This window comes from Canis aureus, chromosome 3 (assembly GCF_053574225.1).
Source record: "Canis aureus isolate CA01 chromosome 3, VMU_Caureus_v.1.0, whole genome shotgun sequence".
Taxonomy (NCBI): Eukaryota; Metazoa; Chordata; class Mammalia; order Carnivora; family Canidae; genus Canis; species Canis aureus.
The window spans coordinates 20739028-20761604 of NC_135613.1; the positions used below are offsets into that span (position 1 = coordinate 20739028).

The 22577-nt window shown below is 45.9% G+C and overlaps 1 protein-coding gene across 3 annotated transcripts in view; it reads right to left on the reverse strand.

The window, feature by feature from the left end:
- Window positions 1-22577, reverse strand: part of MBTPS1 (membrane bound transcription factor peptidase, site 1) — a 53075-nt gene that overhangs the window by 15967 nt on the left and 14531 nt on the right. For all 3 annotated transcript variants that reach the window (XM_077891011.1, XM_077891009.1, XM_077891010.1), the window contains exons 3-12: window positions 21977-22234; window positions 18981-19184; window positions 17268-17378; window positions 16727-16836; window positions 15110-15226; window positions 14586-14653; window positions 11739-11841; window positions 10325-10476; window positions 7667-7828; window positions 3199-3343 (exon numbers count right to left, since the gene is read on the reverse strand). In XM_077891011.1, coding sequence (XP_077747137.1) covers window positions 3199-3343; window positions 7667-7828; window positions 10325-10476; window positions 11739-11841; window positions 14586-14653; window positions 15110-15226; window positions 16727-16836; window positions 17268-17378; window positions 18981-19184; window positions 21977-22234 — 1430 coding nt within the window. The remainder of the gene's footprint in view (window positions 1-3198; window positions 3344-7666; window positions 7829-10324; window positions 10477-11738; window positions 11842-14585; window positions 14654-15109; window positions 15227-16726; window positions 16837-17267; window positions 17379-18980; window positions 19185-21976; window positions 22235-22577) is intronic.

Below are 22577 nucleotides of genomic sequence, written 5' to 3' on the forward strand. Positions count from 1 at the left end.
AAGCCTTTTAAAACAAAAAACAAAAGACACATGGTTTAGCAAAGAGCTTTCATCTGATAGCATTAAGAAATGAAAACTCTCCAATTTGAGAACAAAATCTATTTGTATGCTTCAAGAATCACAGTAATGCAAAGGAATAAAATACTAAAATGGTGCGGATTAACTGTTCAAACTCAGACTGTGCAGCTAGTGGCCAGGCAGGCAGGTCTCCGGAAGACACCCAGAGGAAGAGGGGAGCATGTGAGGAGGCATCTGGGAGAAACACAGACTCGCTCCTACAAAATGAATCAGTATTTCAAACCAAATTACTCCCCAAGTGAGTCAGCATGTTAAAAAAAAAACTCTGAAAAAGAAGACAAACATTTGTAGGCTATGGCATCATAAACAGTGAGGAAGGAAAGGGATTTGTGATCAATGCTCCAGGGACCACCAGTTAGCAAAAAAGCTAATTTTTATCTATCTCTTATGACATGTGTCAAATGAACTCAACGCTGATGAGAAAATTAAGTATCTTACAAACATAAAAGAAACATTAGAAAATAAAGTCCAGATTTTATCCTATCTCTGGAGAGGAAAGTTTCTAGTTTTTGAAATAGAAATTACAAAAGATGAAAACTCAACCAGAGGATAGTGTGGAACTTATACAAAACCAAAAATAACCAGGTAATTACACCACCACTAGTATTAAAGAGAAAGACACTAATCTGGGAGAAACTGTTGCATAAACACAGCAGTCAACTTCTCTAGGACAAAAAGATGTTCAAGTCGACAGAGAAAAACCTGAGTTCCAGAAGAATGGGTCACAGGAATGAAGAGCTACTACCATAAGAGGTGATATAATCAGGGGACAGAGAGCGCCACCTCCCAAATAACTGGAGAAGTGCTCATGAAGCAAGACTCGCATTTCATCTCCTCTAAAGTTTGGGTTAAAACATGAACCACCTACAAACAAAATGTCCACCAAGTGACGAATACACAGACATGGCCCATCCACACAATGCAATATTACTCAGCCTGAAGGAGAACTTAAGCACTGATGCGCTCTGACACAGATGAACTGTAAAGACACACTGCATGACAGGCCAGTCTCGAAGGGCCATACTGTCTATGACTCCAAGTATATGGACTGTCCACAACAAGCAAATGCAGAGACAGGAGCTGCCCGGGGCTATGAAGAGGGAGAATGGAGTGTGGCAGCTAACAAGATTTCCTTTTGGGGTGAGGAGAATATTCTGGAATTATAGAACAGTGACAGCTACAATCACTACTTATAAATATAGTAGGAACTACTGAATCACTTGATTGATATTTTAAAGATTTTATTTATTCATGAGAGACACAGAGAGAGAGAGGCAGAGACACAGGCAGAGGGAGAAGCAGGCTCCCTGCAAGGAGCCCAATGTGGGACTCAATCTCGGATCCCAGGATCCCTTCCTGAGCTTAAGGCAGACGCTCAACTGCTGAGCCACCCAGGAGTCCCTGAATCGCTTGATTTAAAAGGCTGCATTTTATGGTATGTGAAGTTTATTTCAATTTTTAAAAACTTCACAGAATTAAAAAAAAAAAAAAAAAAAGGGCTGTCCGACCCTGTGCAGGCAATGGAGCCAGCACCCTCATATACTGCTTGCAGTAACTACAGCAACAGTCTGCGCGGACTACCTCTCGGAGAGAATTCAGTAGCATGTACCTGAGGCCATAATAATGTCCACGCACACTGACTCGGGATTCCAATCCAGGAAGTTTGTTAAAAACCTAATTCAGGGGCAGCCCGGGTGGCTCAGTGGTTTAGCGCCGCCTTTGGCCCAGGGCGTGATCCCAGAGTCCCAGGATCGAGTACCACATGGGACTCCCTGCATGGAGCCTGCTTCTCCCTCTGACTCTCTCTCTCTCTCTCTCTCTGTGTGTGTGTGTGTGTGTGTGTTTGTGCCTGTCATGAATAAATAAAATCTAAAAAAACAAAAACAAAAAAACCTAATTTAGAAGAAAAGGAAACCACATATGCAAAGATACTCAGTTAAATGTTTACAGTTGGAAACCCCTGCTGTCAAACCTTGGGGATGTGGGCCACTTCCCATGTAGCCCTGGCAGCTCACACTACACTGACCGGTCACAGCTGCTGCCTCTGTGCCTGCAGACAGATAGAACATCCAGAATTCATACTATGAAGAAGAGTGATAAGGAAATTGTTGGCAAGTTTCTGAGATCGATGACTTTGTTTCAAATCATACCAGAAGGAAGAGTCACTCAATTAGATAAGAGTTGGCTCAACAGAAATACTCTAACACTGCTGAGAATAGGGCCCTGACTATGAATGGATTTCTTATACTTGCACTAGATTCTGTTTTGCCTTATGAAGCCAACAAACTAGAAATCTCTTTTAACTTGTGAATGTTTTGTTATATAAAACTGTACTGTTTTTGTAAGCTCATCACAATTATCTTGGAAAAGAACATTTTGTTCCTTGAAGGCTAAAATAAGTGGTTTGGGGTTAAAAAAAAAAAGAAAAAGGTAAGCATATTATGATTTAACAATCCAATGTGATATTCCATAGTTGTCAGCAAGTACACTGGGACTGTGCAGAGAGTAACAGTGAACATGACATGAACCGAGAAAGACAAAGCCTGATGTTGGGCCCAGCACAAAGGGATCAATGATAACTACGGGCTGGAGATAAGGGCTCGACATACAGTGGCTACATCAGTATGCATTAGTATACATTTTTCTGCTTTCTTTTTCTGTCCTTTACTATCATGATAATGCTTATACAGTAAGTATTATTTAAAAAATATAAAATAATAATAAAATATGAAATTATAATAATTAAAATTATTTTTAAAAACCTCAAAACAGAAACACACCTTTTCAACTGGAAGGCCCATTCATACTCACTCAAGAATACAATAATTACATGTAAGCCTTTAATTATGGGTGAGAAATTATAAAATGAAAAATCAAAATTAATTAGTCCATTTAGGAGCCCAACTCAAGATGTCAAAGTCAGAGAGTAGCAAATTGGTTCCATTAATTTCTCCTGAGCTTATCCATAAAGGACGCAGCAGAAAACAAATCACTGCTTCCAATACCCTGGCACCTCAGACAGGAGGAGAAAACTTCTCCTGCTCTAACATCAGGAGAGAGAGACAAGGCACAAAGGGTGGGCCATGTCTATGTTCACCACAAGCCAGAGAGCAGGGTCACCTTGTCTACAATTCTTCCTGTGACGCCCATGCCGTTGAGGATCGTGACGTTGACAATTGTCGGCATCCCTCCATAGTAGATGGGCTGGGAGCAGTATGGCCACATGTAGGGACACTCGGTCAGATCTATGTAGCTGGGACTCAGACTGAAACAAAGAACACAGGGTCAGAACACAGCACATCAGAGGAGGATGAGGTGCTATAGCTGCAGCAGCACATCAGCAGGGGACCTAAGCCGGGAAGGGCTGCTTGCAGGGCCACCCTGGGCTGGTACCCGGGGACTTGCTTTGCAACACTCCCTGCACCCAGAGGGCACCGGGCTGGCCTGCCTAGACTGCTTGTACATGCCACGATGAAACGCCTCTTTGCTTCCATGATTCTCAAACTCTGGAGGCCCCAACTGGTAGAGAATGAGTACATGACCACCCCCTAGTAATTACCCTGGACCCAGAATCTCACAAGACAGCACCTCAAATTGCTGGGGCAAAGATGAACATTTTATAAAGGGAGCTCACATTCTGGTGGCAAAGATAGTTATTTCATGTTTCCACCTATAGGCCAAAATAAACTCCATATGGATCAGAGAGGCTCATGTATATAAAAGAAAGCAAGCACATATTAGAAGGAAACAGGTGAGTTCCCGTACTTTCCAGCAGAGAAAAGCTTTCTGTGACTCAAAGTCCAGGACTGGCAATGACAAGAGCCCAACAAAAGTGGCTACTGAATAAACACACTGAACAACAACGAACATATTACACAAAGCCAAAAGGCAACTGACAGACAGAGAGAAAGAGCCGCAGAATGGGTCGCTGACAAAGGGTCAGTAACCCTAATTTGTAAAGAATTCTTAAAAACTGAGGAACAAAACCCCACAGAGAAATGAGAAGTAGTAAGCAGATGCTTCACAAGAAAGGTATAAAAACAGCCCTTCACCACAAAGTGTCGCCACTTTACTCATAACAAGACAAATGCAAATGAAAGCAACAGTGAGATACCCTGTGTCCCCCATCGGACTGGCCGCCAGTGCAGTCACAAGTATGGAGGCCATCCTGTGGCGGGGGCTCTGGGAAGCAGGCTCGTACTTGCGTGGGGCTGAGGTACGCTGCCAGGCACAACCCTTCTGCCTGGGAGCAAGGGAGCAGGGTGGGACTTAACAAAGCCTCCCACGCTGGTAATTTTGACCCAGCAATATCACCTCTAGGAACCTCCCCTAAAGACACACCTCCAAAGAAACTAAATTACACTGGCACTGCAATAGTTATAATTAACAATATGTTGTAAGGAATTTAAATGCCTACATACAAATAAGTAGTTGAACAGACAACGCATATCCACCCTCTGCTGCTATGAAGAGAAGGAAGAGAGATTTGCATGAACTGATAGGGAGTGATTTCCAGGATGCTATTAAGTGAAAAGAGCAAAATGCAATAAAATATTTTCAGTGATGCTATTCTTAATGTAAGAAAAAGGATGTAAGAACATACATGTATATCTGCTCATTTGTGCAAAAAGAAATACAAGAAGGATAAACTGTGATACCCACCAGGGGTGGAGAAACTGAGGGAGAGGGAGCAGGGCCAGAAGGGATGGGGGGCCTCCCCTGTGCACTTCTGACTGCAAAGCCAGGGTAATGTGTCACATACCAAACACATAGCCAGTGGAAATCAACCACCATGTGTTGGGGGGGATCCACAAAGAAATATAAACTAACTTGGCTGTACCAAAAATGAGCAGTGAAAGAGATGAAAGAGATGGAGGCAGAAGGAAGGAAGAAAGGGAGTAAGCTGAGGAAAGCTGGGGCACAGCAGGGCCATGTGCTCTAAAGCCAAAGATACGAATTATACACAGATCCTGCACTCCAATCAGCATGTTTTTTCCGAGGGGACGTGGACTGAGCAAACAGGTAAATGTTCTGTGCATGTCATGGTGGAGAAGTGCATTCCACGTAAAGGGAAGGAAGACAGGGCAGAGAACAGCAGCTCGGGAAGGAGTAGCAGAGGGATAGACTCATGCGCTCCCATCCATAGCAACAGACACACACAGGTGCAGACGGCGTGCCTACACAGACACTGCCCAGCCAACTGCCGAAAGGGTCTACAAAGCCATGGGCACAGCAGCAGGGAGCACATCGCCGTGAGTCTGAGTTCCAAACACATGGAAGAGCCGGGGCTGCATGGAGAAAGAATGAAGACCAGGGCTGGGGCTGGAAATGTGTGATCATCCTCTGCTGCCAAACAAACAGCAAGGAAGTGCTCAAAAAAACAAGGGAGGCATGATGCAAATAACATAGCAGCCAACCAGTAGGAGACTCTGAGGGCCAAATCTGGGACAATCTGAGCCACAAAATCAACAATGATATCAATGGGCTACAATTTACAGAGTAAAATAAATAGCCATGTGCCCACACTGATATTAACAAACGGATAAGTAAACACAGGAGAGAAAAAAGGGATAGCTCTTCCTTGGAGCAGAATTCCAACTAATCAATCACCACAAGGCAGTCTCTACAGTAGTATCGTTTCAGGTAAGAACCAACAATGGATGCTGGAACCTATGAGGCAAAGGATGTCAGAAACAGGATCATCTTGGGGTGCCTCACCCCACCTATGAGGCATCTTGGGGTGCCTCAGTGGCTCAGTCAGTTAAGCATCTGCTTTAGGCTCAGGTTGTGATCCTGGGGCCCTGGGATGAAGCCCTGTGTCAGGCTCCCTGCTCCTCCCTCTCCCTCTGCTCCTCCCTGCCGCCTGTTGCTCTCTCTCGTTATCTCAAATAAAACCTTTACTAAAAAAAGAAAAAGAAAAGAAAGAAGAGCAACAGGATCATCTCCAAGACGATCATGAAACACTCAGCAATCACAAGGGACAGCAGAGGACACAGCAAATACCACCTATGGAAGCAGGAGTGCGGCTGCTCGGATTTGCCGCAGGAGCACAGCCAATGGACTGGACCCTCTGCTGTGTCTGCTCCTGCCAGGGTAGGCTTCCCGCTGCTGCTCCCAGCCAAGGCTGAGTGCAGGGGGGAGCCAGGGCAGGCTGACCCCCGGAGGCACAGGCTCCTCGAACAGGCCACTCTGGTTCAAGAGCTCCCCGAGAGCAGACACTCTCTCAGACCTAGGCTGTGGTAGCCCTTGGACTCCTCCTATCTCCATGCCATCCTCCTTCCTGGGTCCTCTCCTCACAGCTGATCTCCTGGACATCCTTCCCACCTTGGTGTCTGCCACCCAGAGAGCGCTGACTGACGCACCACCTCAATCACACAATACCAACGGACACCACCAACAGTGAGAGGAACAGGAACCAAGGAGTGTCCCCATGGGAGGAAACCATGCAGAAAGGCCTACCCCAAGTATCGCAGGATGCTGATTGCATCCTGGCCCCAGAAAAGGATGGGACACACAGTGGGTGAAATCTGAGTATAGTTGAGAGATTATTAGTCCATGGTAACGGATTAATTAATTAACTAATTAATTTCCAGGCTTTGAGGCTTGCACCACGTTACCTAAGATGCAGTCCTTACATAATATTTACGACTTTGTTGTAAATCTAGTAATTTCCAATAAAAATTTCAGATTAGAAAGCAAACAAGCTCTAACCAAAAATACATAATCTCAAACTAATCATGAGAAAGCAGCAGATAAACTCACATGGACAGTCTACTTACTAATAACCGGTACTCCCAAAGGAGTCAGAGTTATTAGTGACAGCAAAAGACAGATGAGCCGCCAAATGCTGGAGGGACCAGGAAGGGAGAGCAACAAGCACAGGCCTGATCCTGGCTGGATGGACACAGCATCCCAGGGACTGGATGCCTGTGAGCGAAGTCTGTGGATTCATCACAGTACAGCGTCAGTGCTCCTTTGCTGGTTTTAAGAGTTGACGCGTTGTTAGCGAAGGTGCCAGCATCAGGGTAAGCTGGGTAAAGGGTATGTGACAACTGCTACACCACTTCTGCAAACCTAAGATTATTTAAAAAGTTCTGGGGTGCCTGGGTGGTTCAACTGGTTAAGTGACTGACTCTAGATTTCAGCTCAGGTCATGATCTCAGGGGCCTGGGACAGAGCCCCATGTAGGGCTTGGCTCTCTGCTCAGCACGGAGTCTGCTTGTCCCTCTCCCTCCCATTCTGCACCTCCCTCTCAGCTTGCACTGCACATGCTCTCTTCCTCAAAAAATAAAGACAAAAATGAAAAAATTAAAACGTCCCTTTAAAAAAAAGTGCAAAGAAACCAAATCAGTATTTTAAGCTACTTGCACTACAAATAACAGAACATCAGGAAGTAGAAAGCAGTTCAAGCGCTGCCAGGTGGTGCCCTTGCCCTCACCGAAGCAGCAGCACGAAGCCTTCCCTGAGGGTCTGCTGTGGTGTGGATCAGTGATCAGTTCCTGCCCCGAGGCCAGTATTTTGCACAGAGGGCTGAATACCCTCAGAGCCCAGGGACAGAGAAAGGCCAATTCAAAAGAAGCATACCAACCTTGCCTGCGGTTTGTAGCTGTTGAGAATCTGATAGGCCCTGAGAAGGTCCAGCTTGCCATGGCCTTGCTCAAACATATTGACCCCAGGAAGCCTCCGGGCGGATGCAATGAGGGCCTGCTTCATGCTGGCTGGGTTCACCAGTTCTCGCTTCTGGACTGTGCTGGAGAGAAAACCATGTATTTGCTCATTCTCTCTCAGTAGGAAGAGGAAAATTAGACCATCCTTAACCTGTGGCCGTGCAGACCTGGGACCTTCCATCTGGTGTTGCAACTAATGGGAGCTTCTCAGGTGAAGCCCGTGCAGGATGAGAATAATGTGGCATTTCTGCCCCTGTCTTGGGACTACTATTTAACCTTCCACTGGCTTGTGTCAAGTGATTCAGGAAGCTTTTGCCTGTTTATACTAGGTTTATCAGAAACATGTATTTTTCCAATTAAACAACTAAAATGACCTCCGAGGCTGCAGGAGACAAGAGCAGGTTAAGAGTGACAGACTCCTGAGGGGAAAGGAAGCCTGATGGCCACAGGAAGCAGAGGACCTGTGAGAACACTTGGTGGCAGAAAGCATGGAGAGGACCTCCCCAGAGGGCCGGCAGGAACCACAGCACCCAAGTAAAGACTCCCACCTCTGCCTCCCTTTGCTGTTCTGGAGTCCAGGGTGTGCGACCTCCCAGGTGGGGATGGCCTGACAGAACAGAGTGCACCTGAGGCCAGCCTGAGCACTGCATCATCAGAACGCACCTGGACAAACACACAGCCCGCTCGATCTGGCCAGGAACTTAGTGACACAGGCACCATCAGTGCTCGAGAACACCAGCCCTAGCACGCACATTTCTGTATGTCTACTTATCATAAATACAAGTAAATTTTAACCCTTCAAATGCAGGGGACAAAATCCAGAAAGCAAAAAAGAAAAATGGACTCTCCACAGTTCCCAAATATCTATGATGGTGGCTGGTCTTGGAAGTGTGGGTGGGATTTCTACTAGGTCTAGATGAGAAATCTGGTGTAAGGAGAGTTAAGAGGGGGTAAAGTGGGAGCCAATAAAAGTTCAGTGGCAGCCACAAGCCCCAACCGCTGCATGGACAGGCCAGATCAAAGGCCAGGTCCTGCATCCTTAGGAGTGCTGCCAGGCTACAGGGAGATGACTTGCCATAGGCACATTTCATCAGCTGCAGGAAGATAAGGAAAGTGAAAGGTTTCCCGGACAGCTGCTGGAAAGGAAATCCTCCTCAACTCCCCACTCACCTGACACGGAGAGGTATGCCCAGCTCAGGATTGCAGCTGAGGCCTCAACCCTGCCCACAGTCATGGCTGGTGGTGAACGAGTCAGGGTCTCTATTCCCATAAACAACAAGGTGGCCAGCAGGAGCCCCTAGTGGAATGCGCTCCTCCACCCAGTGTGAAAAGCCTGAATGCAGCCAGGTAAATCCACATGCCTTCCCTCCCCTTCTCCTCTCTGCATGGAAGATGCGGTGAGGAAAACAAGTGCAAGAAAAAAGACAGGGTTTGTCTCCAGAGATCACCCTAGCCAGTGTCAACATTTTCAAGAAACTGCTCTGAACTCTAAGAGGATGGGAAAAGGAGGACAGAGATAGATATTTACCTTTATCAAAGAATGCTAATTAAAAACAATATATCCCAGGCATTCAAAGCTAAAATCAAAATAAACTTAAGGGCCAATCACTAAGCTCCGTTCCAACTCTATGAGGGATTCAATGAGACAAAAGAGAATAAATAAGTCATACAGAGAAACTGCCAGTCCTGCTGCCTAGCTGGATAGCTCCTCAGGTAACAGAGCACACTGAAAGGTGACTCTCCAAGGAAATGAAGACTATGGCAGGGAAATAACTGACTTTTTGTGCCCTGCTTGATACACACACTTGTTTAGACATCACAAGTGCAACTATAGCACAAAATTGGTATGTTAAAAACAAGAAAATGGAGGCACAGGGTCCATGGGGAACCCTGTACCTTCCTCAGTATTACTATGAACCTAAAACCATTCTTAAAGATAAGTCTTTAAGAGGTGCCTTGGTGGCTCAGTCGGTTAGGCATCTACCTCTTAATTTTGGCTCAGATCATGATCTCAGGGTTGTGAGATGGAGCCCTGCATCGGGTTCTGCCTGAATGTGAAGCCTGCTTAGGAATCTCCCTCTTCCTCTGCCTCTCCCCCAACTCTCTCAAATAAATAGATATATATTTTTTAAAAAGTAATAAAAACAAACCAGAACAAAAACAAACACAGGGCAGACTGTGTCCTCACACAGTGCTTTACAGTCAGACTTTTTTTTTTTTTTTAATTTTTATTTACTTATTCATGAGAGAGTCGTAGACAGAGACACAGGCAGAGGAAGAAGCAGGCTCCCTGCAAGGAGCTCGATGTGGGACTCGATCCCGGACCCCAGGATCACGCCCTGAGCCAAAGGCAGATGCTCAACTGCTTAGCCACCCAGGCGTCCCTACAAGTCAAACTTTACAGTGTGTTCAGGCAGCCATCACCTCACATGAATCCCCTACACAGAACAGCATGGAGACGGAGAGATAGAGGGAGCAATGTTCATGGCATGCTCCTAAACTCACAAACCTGCTTGGTGACAAGCCAGACTCAGCTCCTGGTCTGCTGGACCACAGCCTCTCTGCTGAGCAGCACTCACCTTACCAACAAGGTGACAGCGCCAGCAACCACAGGAGAAGCCACACTGGTCCCCGACAAGGCCCGGCAGCCCCCTTTCACACCAGAGCCTCTCACTCCAGCACCATAGGTGACGATATCGGGTTTCACACGGCCATAACCTCCTGGTAGTTCCTACAAATGAAAGTAGCTTGGTTTCTACCACAGCACACCACCGGCACACAGCTACATGCAGTTAGGAGTGAATATGGTTAGTTCCATGTAATATAAGCTTAGGAACATACTGGTTTTATCTTAAATTCACTGTGATACAACACAATCTTAATCGGCAATGGAGAAAGTGAAATTGTTTTAGATGTGCTTTATAGTTACTAGTATAATAGTAATGCCACAAAGCAACTGAAAGTGAATGTTTTAAATTCTGCAAGACTAGAAATAGAAATTAATCTAAAAATTAGAAATATGTTAAAAATAACAAAGTTACAATTAAAAATTAAATAAACATGTTTAAAACGAAAGGAGTACATGACAGCATGAAACTACTAGAAGGGAAAGAAAGCACTCAAAATGATAATAACTGCACGAGTAACAAAATTTTAACTGAATACTCTCTTAAATTTCCTGGAAATTGAGGCAAAATGAGAATCACGAGATCTTATATGCTGTAAAAAAGTGCAGCAACCACCAACATGAAGTGAACAAAACCTTTTCTGGCACTCAAACATAACTAGACGTTGGATCCAGATTCACGTGGGGCACTGACTGAAGGTGCCTTCTGAGGCAGCTCTGCAGACCAGTCAGGAACATTTCTCAAAATGCTGGTATGACACAAGGCCTTGGTGCAGGCCAAGGACACAACCAGTGACAGCATCAGGAGAGGCAGGTAGGAGTACCCAGCCCTGCCCATGGGAGCAGCCACCTGTACATCCAACTCTGCTCTGGGAGTAAAGGAGGATCCCCAGAGGCACAATTAAACCCCAAGGAGCTGAACTGATTAACTTGCTAAAATTATTTCAATTTTGCCCAGCTAAACAGAGTTATTTCCAGGGCAGCAGAGCTGATAGTAAGTTGTTCTCACTGGCCTCTCCAGCTTCCTAAGGCTAGAAAAATCATCTGACCTAGCAATGAGAAAGGACTGCTCCCCTTCCAACCAGTCAGAACAAGCGGGCATAAATCCAACCACCCTAAAAGGTGCATTGCTCAGAAGTCAGTTACAAAGTGGGAAGCAGGAAGCACCACTCAGAACCAGCCCCTACCCAATGCACCACCATGAAACAGCAGACATCCAAGGGGCCAGATGACTCACTGTTGTGGCCAGGGGAGCACCCACAGCCCTGGCTACCTCCCCAGCTGCTTTTCCACATGTGCACCTATAAATACACCCACAGGTTGTACACACACACTTCTGTGTGGTACATCCCACTAGTAAAGCCTACCCAAGTAGTCATTCCCCTTGAGGAAAAGCGGGCGATGTTGTCCTCAAAGTCAATGCCACCTACTCCGATCACGTCCATCTGGTCAGCAGGGTTATTCAGGGTGCTAGATTGACGCACAAAAACACAAAGGAAAAGAAGTCATTTTAAATGAGTACTTTTGGGGGGGCACCTGGGTGGTTCAGTCGCTTAACTATCCGACACTGGATTTCGGCTCAGGTCAGCATAAAGTCAGCTTGTCCCTCTCCCTCTGCTCCTCACCCTGCTCCCTCTCTCTCATAAATAAATAAAATCTTTTTTTTAAAAATGAGTAATTCAGGGGATCCCTGGGTTGTTCAGCAGTTTAGTGCCTGCCTTCGGCCCAGGGTTTTAATACTGGAGTCCTGGGATCGAGTCATACATCAGGCTCCCTCCACGGAGCCTGTTTCTCCAGAACTCTGCCTGTGTCTCTGCCTCTCTCTCTCTCTCTCTCTCTCTCTGAGTCTCTCATAAATAAATAAAATCTTTATTAAAAAATGAGTAATTCAGATAACAGCTAATATTCCCAGAAAAATCCAAGATGGTCTTAGGTTCTCGTGTAGCTTCCCTGGCTGAACAAAGGCCACGTTCTCTGCTACTCACACACTGGGCTGAGGCCACTATCTTGTACGTGCAGCAAGATGCACTTTCCCAAGATGCACTTCTGGACCTGAGGGAGTCCTCTCTCTGAGCGGCCAAGAATCCATGGGCTCATGATGGCTGCCCACTCCCATGCTCTCACATCATTCTCACTCCACTCCCAGGGAGTGCATCCTGTCCCCACCAGATCCCACACTTTTCTGGGAAGCAGTGATAGCCACAAACTGGCACCTGCCACCGTCAGGAAGTCAAAGTTCTCAACTGATCACCTGCAGGTTGCTCCCCTGCTTCACAGGAAACCGAGGAGTGATCCCTCCACCCTCACTGTGAGCTCCTCAAAGGGCAGACAGATGCAAAGGAAAACCATACAATTCTCAATACTTTGAGTGTACCTGATATGTAAAGAAATCACAGTGAAACAAATCACAACAAAAGTTTTAAACTCTAAAGAGCTAAGTCAAGATAAAACCAAATGGCCTGAAAATATCAAACAACTTCAATTCATGAAATTGCATCTCTGAACTTTACCTACCATAGCTCTACCACCAAATTCAGAACCCTGACAATTCAATAACCACAACTGATTCCCAGAGACTTAAATGACCTTAGTAAAGACTCTAGGGCACCTGTTTTTAACCAACTATTTTAAACCAGCGTGAGTCAATCCTGGCACTGCCTCCTTAGCTCACTGGCCACCAACATGTTACCAGGTAATTGTTCAGAGGCACCTACAGTGATTTTTTTTTTTATTGGCTTATGCTAAAAATGAAGTTCAAGTACACAAAGGACATAGGACCCCATGATGGACTCAAAGACAGGGCAGTTCCCAGCACGATAGGAGTTGCCAGCAGAGGCCAGGGCTCTGTGCAGTTTCACAAACAGATGTGAGAGATGGACATGGGGCCCTCTCAGGGTGCTCCTCTAGCACAGAAAAGGAGTGTGATGGCCCACAGACGTCACAGGATTTCAGAGGAGGGACCAGTGTGTGGCAGAGCGGTCAGAGAAGCACATGGAAGAGCTGGTGAGAGGGGTGTGAAGAGACAGAAAGGCAAGCGATGGGGGTCAGTAGCAAGAACAAGTGATGGGATGGAGATAAACAGGGTTTACTGCAGGGAGGACCAGGAGAGGACTGGGTTTGTGGAGTGTGCAGGGGGGCTGCGGGAAACACAGCTGAGCCAGCACCGGTGGGCTGCAGTTACCCACCTCTGGCCACAGGCCTTCCTGGGCCTACCACCTGTCCAATGTATATCTAATCTTGTGCCCTGAGCCCCTCATGTTTAAGTCCATCAATCCTTAAACCATGGCATGCATGCCTAGGGGTGTCACAGCACAATGCAATGAGCAACTCTGAAGGCCTAGGCACACGTGCCCACTGTGCACACCACAGCAGCTTACGCACACGCTCGTTTCTCCTGCGTTTTCTCCTCCTCCTCTGTGGTTAACTCACACCCTCCCCATTACAGCACCGAACCGCTCAAGTCCTTGGTAGCCAACATGGGAAGATGACACACATCCTGCTGCAAAAGCATTTCAGCACAAGAGACTATTTATACGCATCACCTACAGAATGCAAATTGGAGCCATAGGTGAAAGGAGATCGGGATCTCTAACCAGGTGAGAGCTCAAGACCTGTATCACAGTGAATGGCGTTTCACATCTCACGCTGCTTTAGTCCACCGTGACAACCCAGCACAGAAGAGCATTTCTGGGACACCATTCCTCTCTTCATTCCGTCTGACCCTGCTCATCAACCGACAGAGGTCGCCAGGTCTATTACACTGCCTGTACTGTCCCTCTCTGCCAACTCTGCTGCGTCTGCGCCTCATCCTTCCTAAGACAGGCACCTCGTCCCATTTACCTCCTCACACCTCGGCCTCGCACACAGCGGGTATCACTAAATACTGCGGAATCCATTTATTTCTACAGGTTTACTTTCTTGATTGATTTCAGGAAGGAAAAAAAAAGTACAATAAAAGCTGTAGGCCTCCAAACTGCTATTTACAGAAAACTAAAAATTATAAATAAAAAATTAAGCAGAAAAAAGACCAGCCTAAGCTGACCAGTGAGACTCATTACACAGTCTGGCTCGTTATATGCAGAATATTCCCATGACACAAAGTTTTTGACAGATACAAACAGGCACAGGTAGATACAGAGACAGATGGACAACAGATCTGCAGTTACTTCAAGGTGAGAAAACACCTCTAAGCCATCCCTATGGGGAATACTTACCCATAAAGAGGTCCGTCATTGCCAATAGCAGAAACCATGATTACGTTGTTAGCTGTTAATTCCCACACCTAAAGGATTAACAAACATTTATTTCTGCAACTATGGCTTCTGCAACTATGGCACTCTCAAACAATTAATGTACAACTGTCCAAAAATAACTACAACTTCTAAAAACAGTACAAAAAAAGGGTGCCCTTCAAAATGTAACAGTAGCCCCTTATGGGATGGATGTTTGCCAACCAGTGTGTTCAGTAGCACTGATAAAAACAGGATATGGGGTCTTGCAGTGCACAAAGCAAAGCCCGCTTTCTGGGCAGGTTCAGAAATGTGCTGTTTGGAAAAGGTACCAACACAACAGATTGTCCTGCTCCCAACGCTAGTTCTCAAAGCTCGCGACATCATCCATCGTCCTCACGAGGCAGTGGCCTTGTCCATGACAGGCTACCAGCGCACCAGAGATGAATGCTCAGAACAGACGTTGTCACCAGGAGTACCACTATCTTTTGTGCGGGGACATGACCAACCTTGTCAACAAAGGGATGGTCCATGAAGTCAGGGCCACCGATGCTGAGGTTCAGCACATCCATCTTCTTTAAGATGGCATAGTTGAAGGCATCCAGGAACCAGGAGGTGTAGGATACCTAGTTAATGCCAGACATGACTTTAGGGATTTCAGTGAAAGTCTAAAAGGGCTACAACAGAGTTTCTGTTTCTAAAGGTAAAGTATAATCTCTTAAGCAGCACAACATATTAACTTAAATTTCAGAAATGAAAACCAAGAACAAATAATGCTCCGAAATGTAGACACTCGGAAATTCTAGGTCCCTGAAGCTGGACTTGAGGGAGAGCTGTGCTCTGGGGGTGGCTGCTCTCCCCAGGGCCTCACCCTCAAGTATACCTTCCAGGGTGAGGTGGACCCCCACACCGCTCACTGCCTCTCCCAGAAAGAATTTATCACAAGACACTTCCCTTTCAGTTGAGCGTTCTACAGAGTTAACATATTTGTCTAATATCCTTCATTCCTAAACAGATTGAAGGGTAAATGGCATCGATAAAAGTTATTTCTCTGAGTTATTTCTGAATTATTTCTCTGATGTTCAATTCCCCCAGTCTCCTGACAGAGCTGAATTGCCTTGTGTATCACCACTCAGACGTTTTTTATAAAATACATGTACAATTAAACTTACAGTAGAAGTAGAATCAGTGCAATATTTCAGAATTATGTTTCTTAAAGGCTTTTACAAATAAGACCCATTTACATTTTTTTGTATAGGCAAAAAAAATACCGGGGGGGAGGGGGGCGGGTACAAGAAACTGAGAAACCCTCACACGGGACACGAGGAAGTAAGGTTATCCCTGCTGGACGGGGACAGCATTGGGGGAATCTTCCCTGTGTGCCTTTAGAGATTTTTGAACTGTGCACTATTTGTATAAAAATTAAAAAAAGAAATAGGAACCCCCCTCCTTTCTATAAATTGTTATAAAAAGCAAGGGAATAGGGTTGGGAACCCACACTGCCCAATGTGCCACTGGGCACCACGGTACAGAGATGGCCCTTGAGCTGGTCAATAGGGGTGGCAAACACAGTCACTTGGATTCTTCTCTCACACAGAAAGCATGAGAAATGTGCCTGTGACATGGGGGCACGGGGGCACAGAAGCCCAGGGCATGCTCAGAGGACAGGATGGAATGAGAGGCGGATGAGCCACTGCTGCAGTGCCCCAGGAGTGAGGTCTTCATGGTCCAAGGAGGCTGACAAAGGGATGGATGGCAAAGGGGCAGAGCCACAAAGAAGTGGCAGCAGAGGAACAACATGGCATATGTGAGATGCCAGATGCAGCTCCATCTGCATCAAGGAGGTGTGCTGCTTTTAAAAGAGTATGTGTTTTTTTTCAAAGATTATATTTATTTATTCATGATAAACACACAGAGAGAAGCAGACACACAAGCAGAAAGAGAAACAGGCTCCCTGCAGGAAGCCTGATGTGGGACTTGATCCCAGGACCCCAGGATCATGACCTGAGTGGAAGGCTCAACCTCTGAGCCACCCAGGTGTCCCAAGGAGTATGTGTTCTCCCAAGTTTTACTTTTTATATTTTGATGTCCACTCTTTAAGCTTCAGGGGTCCTCAAAACACCTACCTGGTTATTGGTAAAGACCCTGAAAATATGAAGTTCCGCATCTGGAGCAAACCCTTGGCATTCCCGCATGCTAGCTATCACACCTGCCACAAATGTGCCATGGCCCAACCCTGCCAACCACAAGGAGAAAAGTTGTAAGATACAGCTGATAACGTGCACCAAGATGCAACATTTCAAACCACCGATTCCAACAGACTCGCTCCCTGGACAAAGAAGCTGCACTGCCCCCACATGGTGTCCCACTCAGAACCCACACTATGGCAGCCCCAATTCTGGGCCTGGCACCCCCACCCCCTCTCAAACAGGGAAGTCAGCACTCCTCCACCAGGCAGCCCTCTCTCCTCAAACGCTACTTCCTGACATCCCAAGACAGTGAGACAAGCTTCCACCCAAAGGCACATGAACAACATGGGTTTGTCTCAATAATAGCTGTACACGATCATGTAATCATTCGCATACAGAGAATTGTACTCTTAACCCATAAAACTGGGGACAGGAACAAGGTACAAAGACAGAATCACACCACAGCATCACCGCTCACCGTCGTCCAGTGTCCGCTCATTGGTCCAGTTGGTTCTCTCCTTCACGTTTTTGAAGTGGGGATGTTTCTCACTTAGCCCAGTGTCAAAAACAGCAACCCTTACGTTAGCACCTTATTCCGAAAAATAAGCAACAATCATGTTTGGAGAAATCATCTTTTTGGATTTTGTCTACAAAATACTTTCCTCCTTGGGACCTGTCATGGAGGCCCAAAGCCTGCCCAACGCATACGAGTTAGGTCAGGAACCTCAGGGGCCCTGGCTGAGCTATGACGAGGAAAAGTGGAGACCGAGGGAGATGCCATCACTTGCTATTTAATAAGACTTGAGGCCACAGGGGCAATCTCCTGGGACACCCTTCAACTGTCACCAGAGCTCAGTCCTCCACACAGGAGTGACTGTGACTTCCCCGCTTCTGGGGACTTCCACTGGGTCTGCCTCCCCTCATCTCATGAACAAAGAACATACCCTTGCAGGAGGGGAGACTATTCCCACCCCTTTGCTCAGAGCTCAGCCGCTGTTCATGAGTAGCCTCTGCTCATGAGTAACCTTGACAACCAGGGGCTGCTGGCAATCTGTGGGGATAACGGCACCATGAGGAACACCACTCCAGTGTACACCTTGCTAGATAATGAGCCTATTTCAGATACGGGCCAAAAGCTACGTGTACCAATGTTAAGACTGATGTTACCAGATCAAGAAATTCTAGAAAACATGTGAAATATCTAAGACACTCATATTATTTAATAGCTAACAGGTGTCACAAAGGTAGGTGTCTTTCTGGTGTGAAAGTCGTGTTTATGTGTCAATACTATGTTAAATAATCAATTACACTGAAGTAACTACCAAAACATATTGCTTACATTTAAATAATGACACAATCTCAAAAACCACTTGGCCCGGGGATGCGGGGGACAAAAAATGCTTTTCTGTTTAGAGAATTTGCTTTGTAAAGAGTTCTCACCCCGGAAAGATAAAACCACAAGGTGACAATTATTATTTTAAAGAAAGGTCAGTCAATCAGGCATGAAGAGCTTCAGTGCCTTGGACATTCTGCAGGGTGAGGGTCGGGGGAATTAAGGGAGAAGTTATGATCTCCAAGGCTAGGGGATGCGGATAAGGCCCTTGAGACCAGCTGAGATGGATGGGGTTGGAGTGGCGGAGTAGAGAAACTGGCTTCCATTTGAGTTGGGGTACAAACCTTCACAGTAGTTATGGCAACAATTTTCTGCCATGATGAATCAGTTAGGAAAAATACCACACTGGTTGTTTTATTTCCTAGGATATGGTCATTACCTCTGTCTCCTGCGCTGAAACTAATGATCAACAGGTGCATAGTCTGTAACTTAGCCGTTCTGCAGAGAGAGCTCCACCCTCAAGGAATGAACTCATTTTCACATTATCACATCCAAATAACCATCTTTGCACTTGATCTCATTACCTGAGAAACTGCTCTTTGTTCAGCTACAGGTTGACAGGAAAGAAATGCTCCACAATCTACCCGCTAACCTCAGAAATGCAGAAAAGAACCAAAGGTGTATAGGATTAAACAACTTAAAAAAGGCACAGAAGCAAATGCCCAGCACAACAGAAGTCAAAGATGAGAGGCAGTCAGACATGACCAGCTTCATGCACGGCGGGAAGGCAGGTGCCTCAGGTCTGTGGCTGCTGCTGGACCCCTGGCCCCTCACTGCTCCCAGGCAAACGGCACGCACCTGTATAGCCCATCTGCCACAGCACATCTGCCTGCAGGGTCTGGGCGACCTGGCGCGGGATGGCTCTCAGCAACCGTCTGCTTGAATGTCTTCCTGTGGCGTGCCAGAATCCAGAGCCCAGGGAGAGACTGGCCCTTCGCAGGGGGCGGGAAGACTGCCACTTCTGGCTCCAACGGGTTTCGTTACAGGGCACCACGGGGTCAGCTAGAGCCGAGGAGAGAAGAGATATGAGAAGCGGAGTGGCACCAACCCAATACTGGCCAGGGAAAGCACTCATCCCGAAAAGAGCTACAATGACTCCGAGACTCTATGTGACAGAAGGTGGGGTTCTCTCCCTCTGCCAAAGGATTTTCTCTGTGCACTTACATCTATGGGTATCACTCAGCCATCATTATTACTCCCAAGGTGACCTCTACTGAACATTTTACAACCTACGGAAAGCAGCGGACTGATAAAATGACCACTTTTAAAAAAATAAACTCAATAAACTCGTGACTAAAACTGAAGATATGAGAAACATCTGATTTTTCATGGGCAATGGCAACTTGTCCTCACTGAACGAAAAGCAGCAACAACAAACCACAAGGAAGAGAGTGGCCATGGGATGATGGTCAAGTTTCATAGCGCTGGGTCTCTGGGACAGAAAAAGGTACATTATGCCATCCCGCTCAACCCAGTGAAGCATCAGCAGGACCTCTTCCCAACTGTACACTGCTCGCTACCCTCAATGTACCGACTAGAGGGTCCCCTTTCCAAGAGCAGGACTAGGAAGCAGTCAGGGAGTTTCTGAGGGCGCTGAACTGTGTCTTCTCTTGATTTTGTGGGTGGATGGCTGGCTGCATGCACATCAGCACCTGCCAAACTGCCCTGGAAACCAGGAATTTTGCTCTCTACACGCACCTTGCTTTGTGAAAAATGGAAGAAAAATAGTCAAAAAAACACCGCAAGAGTTGTCCTTACCTTTCAGGACCATGCTATCATGAAGAAAAACTGCATCTCAAATTGGTTTTCAGAAGAACACACCTATACTCCTACTACTGACATTCTATCTTTAACATAAACGACTATCACTTTTATTCCAGGCTAACTAGGCTCCCCCATGAAAGCACAGGGAACTGGAAAAACATATAGTCGGGTCAACTCCCATAAGTAATTATTTGCACAGACAAACTGCTTTATTCTGTACTGAACTTGCCATGTTGACTCTGTTAAGTCAATAGCGTGGGACAATACCGGAGGTGCTGACAAAGAATGGTGTTGACAGCACGTGCGGGTCTGCTCCGTCAGCCTGCAGCAGACCAGACTACACCTAAGTAATGAGCTCGGCTCTGGATCTCATCCATAAGAGCAATTCGGACAACTAGAGAGTCCTGGAAGGAAAGCACTATAACTATGGTGAGAGGGCTTGAACCCGGGCCATGTGAGGGACAGTCCAAGGATCTGGAGAGGAATCCATCAAGCAAGGGGGACACCATGGATATCTTTGAAATATCTTTACACACTGTCTCGTGGCAAACAGGTTGGCTCTCTCTTCCAGCTCAGGGACAGAGCCAGGGATGGGAGCCAGAGTGGGACAGGTTCCAGCCAAAATAAAGCAGAGCCTTCTCATGAGAGCCAGAGAAATAAGCAATATTTAACATCTACTTACATCCAAAAAACTCTGCTAAGCTCTTACACTTGCACTATTTTATTTCATCTTTGTGAGAACCCTATGAGGTAGGTAGCATTATCTCCATTTTTGGATGGGAAAAATGGAAGCTTACAGGAAAGCCACTCACCACACGAGGCAGCAGATGGCGACAAGACAGACTGGGCCTGTCAGCCGTGCACCACATCCTTAGGGGGTGTCAAGCACCACGTCTGACAACCATGGTGAAGAGTGTACAGAAAGGAACCTAACCTCGAGATTCCAGGACTGCTGTGCTAAAATTAGGCATTTCCATGTTTCTTAAAATGTTCTGGGGCTCTTTATGATAACAAAACAAAGTAAAATAAAAAAGCGCAAGACATTTATCTGGCTAAGTGCACAAGGTTTGGTTTGCTTTTATCTTCCTAGATTGTTTGGAGGCTATTGCTCTTTAAAGAGAAATAGCATCACAAAACATCTGGACTGACAAAGAGAGCTCTGAGGAAGCCAGACACCTGACCTTTGCGGTGCCTCAAGAGCTGGCTTGTCACACTATCCAAATTAGCCTGGCTTTCCCATATGCCCTTACAGGCTGTCAGGGCTAGTTCCTGATGGACAGAGGGAGAAAAGCAAACTTTTATTTCTCTCTCCTTCCAGTGAAAAAAATGACAGTGAATAACAATAAAACTAGTACTTTGTTACCCTAGTTTATCACAAAGAGAAGAAAACCTTTTCTTTGGTAATAAGTATACTTCAGAAAATGTTAAGTGCTAAATATGCAATTTATTATTTAAGGATTAACTATTCTAACAAGCCCAAGTTGCAGAGAAGGAGAGGTGTTCCTCACACCTGTACAGCCTGAGACCACGTCAGGCCCAGCGAAGGCATGCTTGGGCATGGTCGGGAGGCTCTCAGAAAAACAAAATTAAACCTACAGAAAGGATGTTTTACAAGCTACCTTAAAAATAAGAACACATGCTCACAGAAGCACAGGGCAACCAAACAGGAGACAAAGACCCTGCCTTTCTCTTTAGAATGTGAGGGGTGCTGGGGACTCCAGGCTCCAAGAGGAGCCCAGGTGAAAACTACGTCCAGGAGAGACAAAGATCCATTGCTCTCCACTGCAAATCTGCAGATATGTTCACACCACAAGAGCACGAAGTTTATTTTTTGTCTTTCGTTTTTTAAATTCCTGGCAAGAAAGCGTTCACAATTCGTGAAACTAGATGAAGGGACTCAGGTTTACCCAAGCCTTTCCCTGCCAGCCTGCCAGTTTGAAGTTTCTCACAAGGAGGGGGTGGGGCACATTCTCTCCCTGAACCCTACAGAAGCAGAAACTGACAGATGAGCCCGAGGTCACAGTACTCACACTCCGCGTACTTGAGCGAACGGAAGACTTTCCGCTGGGGTGTCACCCGTTTGATGTTGGGATGATCTTCAAGCGTCAGCAGCCCCGCTTTCTGTTTTTCTTTTATCTGAATCACCTCAAAATCACTAGGGTAGTCACTGGATGGGTTGTTTCGAGGAATGATTCTCCAATTGTCTATTTCACTGCTCTTCAGCGCACTTGAAATAAAAGAATTTCTAGCTTTGGCTGTAAAGTATCCATTGAAAGCCACGATGTATTCTGAAATCAATGACCACAAATAAAAATAAGAATTTAAGTCCGTGTATTGTAACCTAAGAATTATCTACTCTAAAATTTCCCTGGTAAAAGAAAACTTACAGATCTTAAAGCCTATAGCAGAAGGAGCAGTACACCAAAAGACTGGTTTAAATGTCCTACACAGCAGTTTCTGGAGCTCTGAGTTAAAATGATCTGTATGAATGCCCTGATCACAGGACACAACTTAAAATCAGATACCTGTGTTATTTTTCAAAAAGCAAAGATTAATAGAATGCTGAATATATGGCAAATAAATGCATGTAACTTTTTCAAACAGAAAAGAGAGATTCAGAAGGCTTAGTTT